This window comes from Ranitomeya variabilis, chromosome 2 (assembly GCF_051348905.1).
Source record: "Ranitomeya variabilis isolate aRanVar5 chromosome 2, aRanVar5.hap1, whole genome shotgun sequence".
In the NCBI taxonomy this organism is placed as follows: domain Eukaryota; kingdom Metazoa; phylum Chordata; class Amphibia; order Anura; family Dendrobatidae; genus Ranitomeya; species Ranitomeya variabilis.
This window is the reverse complement of record NC_135233.1, coordinates 196,581,283-196,594,026: the sequence shown is the minus strand read 5'-3', so window position 1 is coordinate 196,594,026 and position 12,744 is coordinate 196,581,283. Positions and strand designations below refer to the sequence as shown.

The 12,744-nt window shown below is 42.4% G+C and overlaps 1 protein-coding gene across 2 annotated transcripts in view; it reads right to left on the bottom strand.

Moving 5' to 3' along the window:
• Positions 1 to 1,500: 1,500 nt before the first annotated feature.
• Positions 1,501 to 12,744, bottom strand: part of LOC143804872 (coagulation factor VIII-like) — a 252,139-nt gene continuing 240,895 nt past the window's right edge. For both annotated transcript variants that reach the window (XM_077283404.1, XM_077283405.1), the window contains exon 27: positions 1,501 to 1,820. In XM_077283404.1, coding sequence (XP_077139519.1) covers positions 1,677 to 1,820 — 144 coding nt within the window. In that variant the 3' untranslated portion in view covers positions 1,501 to 1,676. The remainder of the gene's footprint in view (positions 1,821 to 12,744) is intronic.

Sequence of the window (12,744 nt, the reverse complement as noted above, 5' to 3'; positions counted from 1 at the left end):
TGTTTCATTTCAGCCATTTACTAAATTCAAAAAAGTTCATTTTCTCATTACTCTGCACCCCATCTCAACTGAAAAAAAAAAGAAATGTAGAAATGTTTGCAAATTTAATAAAAAGAAAAACTGAAATATCACATGGTTGTAAGTATTCAGACCCTTTGCTCAGACACTCATATGTAAGTCACATGCTGTCCATTTCCTTGTGATCCTCCTTTAGATGGTTCTACTCCTTCATTGGAGTCCAGCTGTGTGTAATTAAACTGATAGGACTTGAGTTGGAAAGGCGCACACCTGTCTATATAAGACCCCACAGCTCACAGTGCATGTCAGACCAGATGAGAATCATGAGGTCAAAGGAACTGGCCAAGGAGCTCAGAGACAAAATTGTGGCAAGGCACAGATCTGGCCAAGGTAACAACAGAATTTCTGCAGTACTCAAGGTTCCTACGAGGACAGTGGCCTCCACAATCCTTAAATGGAGAAGTTTGGGACCACCAGAAGTCTTCCTAGACCTGGCTGTCCAGCCAAACTGAGCAATCGTGGGAGAAGAGCCCTGGTGAGAGAGGTAAAGAAAAACCCCAAGATCTCTGTGGCTGAGCTCCGGAGAGGCAATAGGGAGATGGGAGAAAGTTCTACAAAGTCACCTATCACTGCAGCCCTCCACCAGTCGGGCCTTTATGGCAGAGTGGCCCGACAGAAGCCTCTCCTCAGTGCAAGACATATGAAAGCCGCATAGAGTTTGCTAAAAAGCAAATGAAGGACTCCCAGACTATGAGAAATAAGATTCTCTGGTCTGATGAGACAAAGATAGACCTTTTTGGTGATAATTCTAAGTGGCATGTGTGGAGAAAACCAGGCACTGCTCATCACCCACCCAATACAATCCCAATAGTTAAACATGGTGGAGGCAGCATCATGCTATGGGGGTGTTTTTCAGCTGCAGAGACAGGATGACTGGTTGTCATTGAAGGAAACATGAATGCGGCCAAGTATAGAGATATCCTGGATGAAAACCTCTTCCAGAGTGCTCTGGACCTCAGACTTGGCCGAAGGTTCACCTTCCAACAAGACAATGACCCTAAGCACTCAGCTAAAATAACAAAGGAGTGGCTTCAGAACAACTCTGTGACCATTCTTGACTGGCCCAGCCAGAGCCCTGACCTGATCCCAACTGAGCATCTCTGGAGAGACTTGAAAATGGCTGTCCACCATCGTTCACCATCCAACCTGACGGAATTGGAGAGGATCTGCAAGGAAGAATGGCAGAGGATCCCCAAATCCAGGGGTGAACAACTTGTTGCATCATTCCCAAGAATACTTATGGCTGTACTAGCTCAAAAGGTGCTTCTACCCAATACTGAGCAAAGGGTCTGAATACTTATGACCGTGTGATATTTCAGTTTTTCTTTTTTAATAAATTTGCAAAAATTGCTACATTTCTGTTTTTTCCAGTCAAGATGAGGTGCAGAGTGCACATGAGAAAAAAATGAACTTTTTTGAATTTACCAAATGGCTGCAATGAAACAAAGAGTGAAAAATTTAAAGGAGTCTGAATACTTTCCATACCCACTGTACATTTAAATGCTTCAAAATAAATATTTGCAATGCTTTAAAAAAAATAATAAAAAAGACAACACAAGCTGTAATAGAGAGCTGGCGGTATATATGGTGACAAAACACTATATAGTGCACCCTATAACCTCCATCCGCATAGCAATTCCTCCCTTCCACTTATCAGGATGCAGTTTTATAAACCGAGTTATAATTGACGAGTCAAAGGTGATCCACACCGGAGTGTCCGGACTCCTGCTCGCCTGGAACACCTGAAAAACAGACACAAATCCACTTTATTCAAGGTTTTGTATTTAGAAAATGTTGGTTTTATACATCAACAGTCATATATTTCTGGATATTCAAAAGAAGAAGAAAGCACGCACTCTGCAGGATGTCCGATGCTGGTAACTTTATTGATTTAAAAGATACATCTTCACAGCCGGGGGTGCTATAACAAGGAGTGCGGCGATGCTTGACAACAGCTGTTTCGCGCCTGCCTGGCGCTTCAACAGGTCAATGGGAGTGTGCACAGAAACGCCGGGTGAAATAGAGACAGGTGAGGACTAAGCACCACCCATCAACTTCCTCCCTTCGTGGAACTAAGCACACCCCACCTTGAGACAAGATGATAAAACATGCTTTAAAAACAATACACTGAGTATCAAGGAATATTTACATATGGAAAGAACAACCGCAACTATTAATACACATCCCATAATAGTGCATATAAAAACTGCAGAATTACTCCATTACTTAAGTTCGCATAAATTTTGTAAGAATATATTTTAGGGAATAATAATAACTTAACTAGATACTGAATAAAGAGCTAAATAAAGGAAAAAAAAAAAAAAAAATGCTAAATAAAGGGGGAAAAAAAAAAAAAAATGCTAAATAAAAACTGCTAAATAAAGGGGAAAAAAAAAAAAAAAACCACGATCATAAGAAAATGGCCATATCCACCCTGTCATTAAAACCCAATGGGCCCATCACATTAGTTTGCATAATCCACCGGGCTTCTTTTTGTAGGAGCATATTATGAAGGTCTCCCCCTCTTTTTGGTAGGGTGACTTGCTCAATACCGGCGAATGTCAAAACGCCTGGGTCACCATTGTGGCTACTTCGTATATGTTCAATTAAACGGGGGACCCCTTTGCCAGTTCCAATAGTGCTGCAATGTTCTCGAAAACGCATGTATAAACAACGTATGGTTTTACCTATGTAAAAGCGTCCGCATGGACAAAATATAACATAAACCACATTTTTCGTTTTGCAGGTGATGAATGTGTTAACTATGTGTTTAACAGGTCCTATACTTAGAAAACGCCCCGTGAGGTGATATTTGCAGTGTGAACAATGGCCACATCTAAAGTTCCCTTTAGGTGTGCTGGAATTTAACCAATTGTTATACTCACTGGGAAAACGATTACGCACTAAGACGTCCCTTAGATTTTTGCTGCGTTGGTTTGATATTAAAGGGCCCCTTTTGACTACATCTACTAGGTCTCTGTCTTTTTCGAGAATATGCCAGTTCTTACGTATTGCACTGCGTATACAACTGTCCACCGAACTGAATTGAAAACTAAAATTAAAACGTTTGCCTGTTGGTGGACGTGAACTAATCCCAGTGTTGTACATATCAGATTTTGCTCTAGCTTCATTAAGCAATCTAGTAGGATAACCTCTACTTACCAACCTGTTGGACAACTCATTAGACTGGGTTATAGTTCCTTCTTGTGTGCTGTTCACTTTGTTAACCCGCAAAAATTGGCTATAGGGGAGGGACCGTTTGACGTGTGATGGATGATAACTTTTATAATGTAACAAGGAATTGGTTGCTACCGGTTTTCGGTACAATGTTGTCACCAGAGTACCTTCTTGTGCCTCTACTGAAATATCCAAAAAATTAATACGTGTGCCCCCAAATTCTGCTGTGAACAACATGTTCATCTGGTTGGAATTAAGATATGTGACAAAAGAGGAAAACGTGTCTTCAGGCCCATCCCATATAAAGATCATATCATCCACATATCTGCGGTAGAATTTTATATGTTTGGAAAACGTATTTTGTGTGGCATAAATGTATTTCTCCTCAAAAAGGCTTAAAAACAGGTTAGCGAAGGTGCATGCTGCCGGAGTCCCCATTGCGGTCCCAGTTACCTGTTTGTACCACAAATCTCTGAAGGTAAAAGCGTTATGCATTAATATAAACTGTAACCCCTCACATACAAAGTCAATGAAAGACTGAGAACGATCAGTGGACTCCAAAATAGCTCTAATGGAATCTACGCCCATTTGTTGGGGAATCCTGGTATACAAATTGGCCACATCGACTGAAGCTAAAGCGAACCCCGTTTGCCATTGAAAATGCTTAATGGCTTTAAGGAATGCATTTGTGTCCTTTAAATAAGACGGGACGCTAGTCAGTATGGGACGGAGCAGCCAATCAATGTATTTAGATAGGGGTTCTGTAAGAGAACCCACCCCAGATACTATGGGGCGTCCGGGAGGGTCTTTTTCAGACTTGTGTATTTTAGGAACGCAGTGCCAATGAGGCTTAATGGGGAACTCCGGCAGCAGCCTCTCCGCTTTACTACGTGAGATGATACCTGTTTCCACTGATTTTTTTAAAAAAACCTGTAAGGACCCTTTAAATTTCTGTGTAGGGTCTAGTGCCAATCTAACATATGTGTTCCTATCCGCCAATTGCCTTTCGGCTTCCTTTAAATACATGGATTTTGGGATCAGCACTATTTTACCTCCCTTATCTGCTTGCCTAATTACTGTGTCAGACCAATTAGAGATTTCCTTTAACGCTTTGCGTTCTACATTAGACAGATTAGAAGGCACTTTTTTGTATATTAGTGCTTCAACATCTTTTATGACTAATGCCTCAAAAAGGTCGATCACATTCCCGGGAGATGTAGGTGGCATGTATTTAGAAGAGACCCCACCTGTGAAAGGTGCTATTGATGGGCTGGGTAAAACTGGAGTGATGGATATATTGTCAGTCAGACTTAACAATAAAACTCCATCTGTGTTCATATCTGCCAAAGATTGTACCTCTGTACCGGCCATGAAACCCAATGGACCTATTATTACCGGTCGCTCGCCCTCCTTCTGTCCCAATGTTGTATCAGGTTTTTTAGAAGATGAAAAAGCCTTATGAAGGTGCATTTTACGTATGGCTTTAAATAAATCAATGCGGAAGTCAGTCAAGTTGAACTCCTCTGGAATACAATAAGACAAGCCTTTGCTCAATAAAGACAAATGTTCAGCCTGCAAATGATGCTCTGTCAAGTTTAATACGTTATGATCAACACTTAGCGCTGTCGTCTCCCCCTCCAAGACACCTTCTTTATTTTGCGGCGTAGATCGTAATTTCCTCCTCCTTCTTCCTCCTCGTCTAATCCTCCTTCTAAAGGGGACGCTGTGCGACTGTTGTCCATAGGACCGTCATTATCTGACAACATGGAAGCTGTTGCGCCTTCACTGAGGCTGGAGTCGGATTCGGTAGTATAGTAATCTTTTTTAGGGTACTGTTTACGTTTTTTATTTCTGTTTTTATTGCTATGAAGCCGACTAGGGCCCCTGTTATCGCTATTTGATGTTTTATTCCAGGTGAAGACATGTCCGTTTTCAAAATCGTTTTTATCACGTATGAATTTATCCCTTTTGCGTGACTTAATCTCCGCCTGAATGGGAATCATTTTAGTATCCAATTTTTTATTCAGTAAAATCCATTGATTGTCAGTAAGTCTGCTTTTTAATTCCTCCTGTGTTTTCTTTAGATCAGCATTCACCTGTTCGTAGTTCTTCATATTAGATTTTAAAACTAGTTGGAGTAGTTCTTGGGAGCACTTGAGCATGATGGCTTCCCACTCTGTTTTAAAACTGGGGTCATTAGTAAAATGTGCGATGTCTTTCCATACCCTGAGACCTCTGGGCACTCTGCCACTATCAACGTACGATTTCAGGGAATTGTTTGTCCAAAATAATTTGGTTTCTTTCTCTGTTAAATTGGCCATTTTATATTCCAATGTCTTAGTACTGAGTGTAGTAATCTCGTCAGCTAGCTCACACTCCTTGAAATACATAGAAACATCCTCCCGGCCGGCTTGTAATCCAGTTCGAATGGTTTGGCTTTCCATAGTTATCTACGGTACTGATGTGTAAATAAACTGTATGTTCGATTTGTTTAACTCCAATGTGATGCGGTGGCATCTATGTGCTGTCACGTTAGTCTGTGTGCTGAGTCCTCAAGAGGCAATAATGTCCACAAAATAGAAGAAAATCGGACCGCACCAACAGCCTATGAAGAAGACGTGATGGGAACCGCTCACCTGCGTGTTGATAGCCAAAACCTCCAGTCCTGGGTGCGAAGCTCCGTGAAACAGATGCATCAATGGATATTCAAAAGAAGAAGAAAGCACGCACTCTGCAGGATGTCCGATGCTGGTAACTTTATTGATTTAAAAGATACATCTTCACAGCCGGGGGTGCTATAACAAGGAGTGCGGCGATGCTTGACAACAGCTGTTTCGCGCCTGCCTGGCGCTTCAACAGGTCAATGGGAGTGTGCACAGAAACGCCGGGTGAAATAGAGACAGGTGAGGACTAAGCACCACCCATCAACTTCCTCCCTTCGTGGAACTAAGCACACCCCACCTTGAGACAAGATGATAAAACATGCTTTAAAAACAATACACTGAGTATCAAGGAATATTTACATATGGAAAGAACAACCGCAACTATTAATACACATCCCATAATAGTGCATATAAAAACTGCAGAATTACTCCATTACTTAAGTTCGCATAGGTCCATTGGGTTTCATGGCCGGTACAGAGGTACAATCTTTGGCAGATATGAACACAGATGGAGTTTTATTGTTAAGTCTGACTGACAATATATCCATCACTCCAGTTTTACCCAGCCCATCAATAGCACCTTTCACAGGTGGGGTCTCTTCTAAATACATGCCACCTACATCTCCCGGGAATGTGATCGACCTTTTTGAGGCATTAGTCATAAAAGATGTTGAAGCACTAATATACAAAAAAGTGCCTTCTAATCTGTCTAATGTAGAACGCAAAGCGTTAAAGGAAATCTCTAATTGGTCTGACACAGTAATTAGGCAAGCAGATAAGGGAGGTAAAATAGTGCTGATCCCAAAATCCATGTATTTAAAGGAAGCCGAAAGGCAATTGGCGGATAGGAACACATATGTTAGATTGGCACTAGACCCTACACAGAAATTTAAAGGGTCCTTACAGGTTTTTTTAAAAAAATCAGTGGAAACAGGTATCATCTCACGTAGTAAAGCGGAGAGGCTGCTGCCGGAGTTCCCCATTAAGCCTCATTGGCACTGCGTTCCTAAAATACACAAGTCTGAAAAAGACCCTCCCGGACGCCCCATAGTATCTGGGGTGGGTTCTCTTACAGAACCCCTATCTAAATACATTGATTGGCTGCTCCGTCCCATACTGACTAGCGTCCCGTCTTATTTAAAGGACACAAATGCATTCCTTAAAGCCATTAATCATTTTCAATGGCAAACGGGGTTCGCTTTAGCTTCAGTCGATGTGGCCAATTTGTATACCAGGATTCCCCAACAAATGGGCGTAGATTCCATTAGAGCTATTTTGGAGTCCACTGATCGTTCTCAGTCTTTCATTGACTTTGTATGTGAGGGGTTACAGTTTATATTAATGCATAACGATTTTACCTTCAGAGATTTGTGGTACAAACAGGTAACTGGGACCGCAATGGGGACTCCGGCAGCATGCACCTTCGCTAACCTGTTTTTAAGCCTTTTTGAGGAGAAATACATTTATGCCACACAAAATACGTTTTCCAAACATATAAAATTCTACCGCAGATATGTGGATGATATGATCTTTATATGGGATGGGCCTGAAGACACGTTTTCCTCTTTTGTCACATATCTTAATTCCAACCAGATGAACATGTTGTTCACAGCAGAATTTGGGGGCACACGTATTAATTTTTTGGATATTTCAGTAGAGGCACAAGAAGGTACTCTGGTGACAACATTGTACCGAAAACCGGTAGCAACCAATTCCTTGTTACATTATAAAAGTTATCATCCATCACACGTCAAACGGTCCCTCCCCTATAGCCAATTTTTGCGGGTTAACAAAGTGAACAGCACACAAGAAGGAACTATAACCCAGTCTAATGAGTTGTCCAACAGGTTGGTAAGTAGAGGTTATCCTACTAGATTGCTTAATGAAGCTAGAGCAAAATCTGATATGTACAACACTGGGATTAGTTCACGTCCACCAACAGGCAAACGTTTTAATTTTAGTTTTCAATTCAGTTCGGTGGACAGTTGTATACGCAGTGCAATACGTAAGAACTGGCATATTCTCGAAAAAGACAGAGACCTAGTAGATGTAGTCAAAAGGGGCCCTTTAATATCAAACCAACGCAGCAAAAATCTAAGGGACGTCTTAGTGCGTAATCGTTTTCCCAGTGAGTATAACAATTGGTTAAATTCCAGCACACCTAAAGGGAACTTTAGATGTGGCCATTGTTCACACTGCAAATATCACCTCACGGGGCGTTTTCTAAGTATAGGACCTGTTAAACACATAGTTAACACATTCATCACCTGCAAAACGAAAAATGTGGTTTATGTTATATTTTGTCCATGCGGACGCTTTTACATAGGTAAAACCATACGTTGTTTATACATGCGTTTTCGAGAACATTGCAGCACTATTGGAACTGGCAAAGGGGTCCCCCGTTTAATTGAACATATACGAAGTAGCCACAATGGTGACCCAGGCGTTTTGACATTCGCCGGTATTGAGCAAGTCACCCTACCAAAAAGAGGGGGAGACCTTCATAATATGCTCCTACAAAAAGAAGCCCGGTGGATTATGCAAACTAATGCGATGGGCCCATTGGGTTTTAATGACAGGGTGGATATGGCCATTTTCTTATGATCGTGTTTTTTTTTTGTTTTTTTTTCCCCTTTATTTAGCAGTTTTTATTTAGCAGTTTTTTTTTTTTGTTTTTTTTCCCCCCCCCCCCCTTTATTTAGCATTTTTTTTTTTTTTTTTTTTTTCCTTTATTTAGCTCTTTATTCAGTATCTAGTTAAGTTATTATTATTCCCTAAAATATATTCTTACAAAATTTATGCGAACTTAAGTAATGGAGTAATTCTGCAGTTTTTATATGCACTATTATGGGATGTGTATTAATAGTTGCGGTTGTTCTTTCCATATGTAAATATTCCTTGATACTCAGTGTATTGTTTTTAAAGCATGTTTTATCATCTTGTCTCAAGGTGGGGTGTGCTTAGTTCCACGAAGGGAGGAAGTTGATGGGTGGTGCTTAGTCCTCACCTGTCTCTATTTCACCCGGCGTTTCTGTGCACACTCCCATTGACCTGTTGAAGCGCCAGGCAGGCGCGAAACAGCTGTTGTCAAGCATCGCCGCACTCCTTGTTATAGCACCCCCGGCTGTGAAGATGTATCTTTTAAATCAATAAAGTTACCAGCATCGGACATCCTGCAGAGTGCGTGCTTTCTTCTTCTTTTGAATATCCATTGATGCATCTGTTTCACGGAGCTTCGCACCCAGGACTGGAGGTTTTGGCTATCAACACGCAGGTGAGCGGTTCCCATCACGTCTTCTTCATAGGCTGTTGGTGCGGTCCGATTTTCTTCTATTTTGTGGGCAGTCATATATTTCTGTTGTATTGATACCTCACACCAGTTATTCATACACTCCTCGCCAAAGTCACTCAGTTATCACGCGAGCACGCTCAGATAACACCTCACACGAGCACGCTCAGAAAACACCTCACACGAGCACGCTCAGAAAACACCTCACACGAGCACGCTCAGATAACACCTTACACGAGCACGCTCAAATAACACCTCACATGAGCACGCTCAGATAACAACTCACAGGAGCACGCTCAGAAAACACCTCACATGAGCGCGCTCAGAAAACACCTCACACGAGCACGCTCAGATAACACCTTACACGAGCACGCTCAAATAACACCTCACATGAGCACGCTCGGATAACACCTCACATGAGCACGCTCAGATAACACCTCACACGAGCATGCTCAGATAACACTTCACACGAGCACGCTCAGATAACACCTCACATGAGCACGCTCAGATAACACCTCACATGAGCACGCTCAGATAACACCTCACATGAGCACGCTCAGATAACACCTCACATGAGCACGCTCAGATAACACCTCACAAAAGCACACTAAGATAACACCTCATACGAGCATGCTCAGATAACATCTCACATGAGCACACTCAGATAACACCTCACACGAGCACGCTCACATAACACCTCACAAAAGCACACTCAGATAACACCTCACACGAGCACGCTCAGATAACACCTCGCATGAGCACGCTCAGATAACGGCTTACACGAGCATGCTCAGGTAACACATTACACGAGCACACTCCGATAAGACCTCACACGAGCACGCTCAGCTCACACCTCACATGAGCACGCTCAGATAACACTTTACACGAGCACGCTCAGATAACACCCCACACGGGCACGCTCAGATAACACCTCACACGAGCATGCTCAGATAATACCTCACACAAGCACGCTCAGATAACACCTCACACGAGCACGCTCAGATAACACCCCACACGAGCACGCACAGATAACACCTCACATGAGCATGCTCAGATAACACCTCACACAAGCACGCTCAGATAACACCTCACACGAGCATGCTCAGATAACACTTCACACGAGCACGCTCAGATAACACCTCACATGAGCACGCTCAGATAACACCTCACACGAGCACGCTCAGATAACACCTCACAAAAGCACACTCAGATAACACCTCATACGAGCATGCTCAGATAACACCTCACACGAGCACGCTCAGATAACACCTCACACGAGCACGCTCAGATAACACCTCACACGAGCATGCTCAGATAACACCTTGCACGAGCATGCTCAGATAACACCTTACACGATCATGCTCAGATAAAACCTTACACGAGCATGCTCAGATAACACTTTACAGCACTGCTTCTTACAGTTCCAGGAAAATGAAAGGTATTTCTAGAAATCTCCTGCCTGCTGGACTTTTATTACGCTGCGGAAACTGATCTGAAATTATCGCAGCGTAAGTTTCTCATGTGGTAAATGTGCGTTTCATTTGCAGATTTTCACGATAGACTTGAATTAGGTTAGAAAAATTTGCAGGTAAAAAACACGTGTGTTTTTAGTGCATTTCCACAACAGAAATACATGTGATTCACACATGACTATATCAATAGTTTTATCAAAGTAAAATGTCAGGAATTATGTTTGCTGATATGTTGATTACACATTGTCCAGGCCTTTGTCCAGGCCAGCTAGCTTGTTGACTGCAAAACAGAGGAGGATAAACTCTGCAAATAGATTACATAATCATACAATGCGACTTCGTCTTATCACCATTATTCTCCTTTACCTCTGAATGCTGAATTGAAAGACAGTTGCTAACCATTAAAAGGTTATATGCCTCTGCAACATCAGACAGATATCCATCCAAATACCCAAAGAACAAGAGACTTTTTATAGGATAGCTGTCAGATCTTGGCACCATCACGAGGGACACATTTGATATTCTACCTGATTCCAGCATAGGGGACCACGGCCCCAGCTGAAAGAACACAGATCTGCTCCATTGACCATTGCTGAACCATGGATACATTTGGGGAAGTCAGGATTTGGACCCACCGGTCAACTGAGCCCCATGGATACATTTGGGAAAGCCAGCATTTGGACCCACCGGTCACCTGGCTCCATGGATATGTTTGAAGAAGCCAGGTTGTGACCCTCCGGTCAACTGGCCTTGTACCTTAATGGACTGTCATCTTGCTAAGGTTGTCATTGCCTCTTTGTGCGTGCACAGGTGGCATAGTCAGCACTGGAAGCTCTGAAGTAAAAGTTGCGCTTATCCTAGCGAGACAGTGGAAGGGTGAGACTCTGTAATTTGCACCATCTTGGGTATTTTGCTGGAACTGTTCTATGTGTTATTTGGCTGTTTTGTGGTTAAATAAAGTATTGCCACATTGTTTTACCCTCACCCTGTATGTCTGAATAGTATTACCCCCAAGGGGAAAGAAACGTTGCAAGTAGAATATGGCTTCAGGGGTGCGATTTATACAGTAAGAGAAAAGGAGGTATTACATTTTATATAGTTAATCCAGAAAGGTAAGCAATGTCATAAAAATATACAGAGATGATACAAAATGGGAACAGAACAATACAGTATATACATTACATAAAATAAAGGAAATGAAAGAGAGTAACTAAACCTGATGTCACGGAAATGGCTCAGGGCTTAGCAGAGGGCGATACCCATTAGGAAAACGGACAGAACCCACATCAAGCTGTATTTTTCAGGACTGACAAATGACTAAACCCAATTTCTGCTTTTTATTAGATCAAAGTTTTGCCCACATAACTCCCCTGGATGAGCTCATATGAGGGCTGGTTGTAGGATGTGCTGGGTCTTTCAGAATTTTATATGATCCCCAACTTACAGGATATCTTCGCCCCTGGAGGTCCCAGGTGGTAGGTAATTTTACCTTTCTATATGAAGCATGGCCTCGATGGCATCATCCACCGTTATTAAGTTGGAGGGGTTAGAATTGCCTTACAGTGATGTGTGCGAATGCACTATGTTCGTCCCTTCACTACAGGTGCCGAAAATATATCTACCATAAATATCAGATTGATGCAAACCCCAATATTCATCACTGACCACTGGCTCTGAAGTGTTCCAAAAAGATTCTTTGATCAGAAAAAGCACTTTGGTTTGGAAGTCTACTTCCCCGCCTCTGCGTAAACGAATCTCAGCCTTGCTGTCTTCTTCCCAGCAAGTCTCCCTGTTGTAACTACCTGGCCACTGTAGGAGGCCCCTACTTCAATAGAGATGGAAGTGTCAGCTCTCTCTCACTTCCCTGTTATGGACCTGGTGGTTAGGTGCACCTGGAATGACCTGATGGTTAAACTAGAAGGCAGGACGAGCTCTGGGAAGTGGGAACTCTGCTGACCGCAAATCCTAATCCTATAACACACACACTAGAAATAGCTGTGGAGCGTACCTAACTCTCCCTAGACGCCTCTTCACAGCCTAAGAGCTAACTACCCCTAAAGATAGG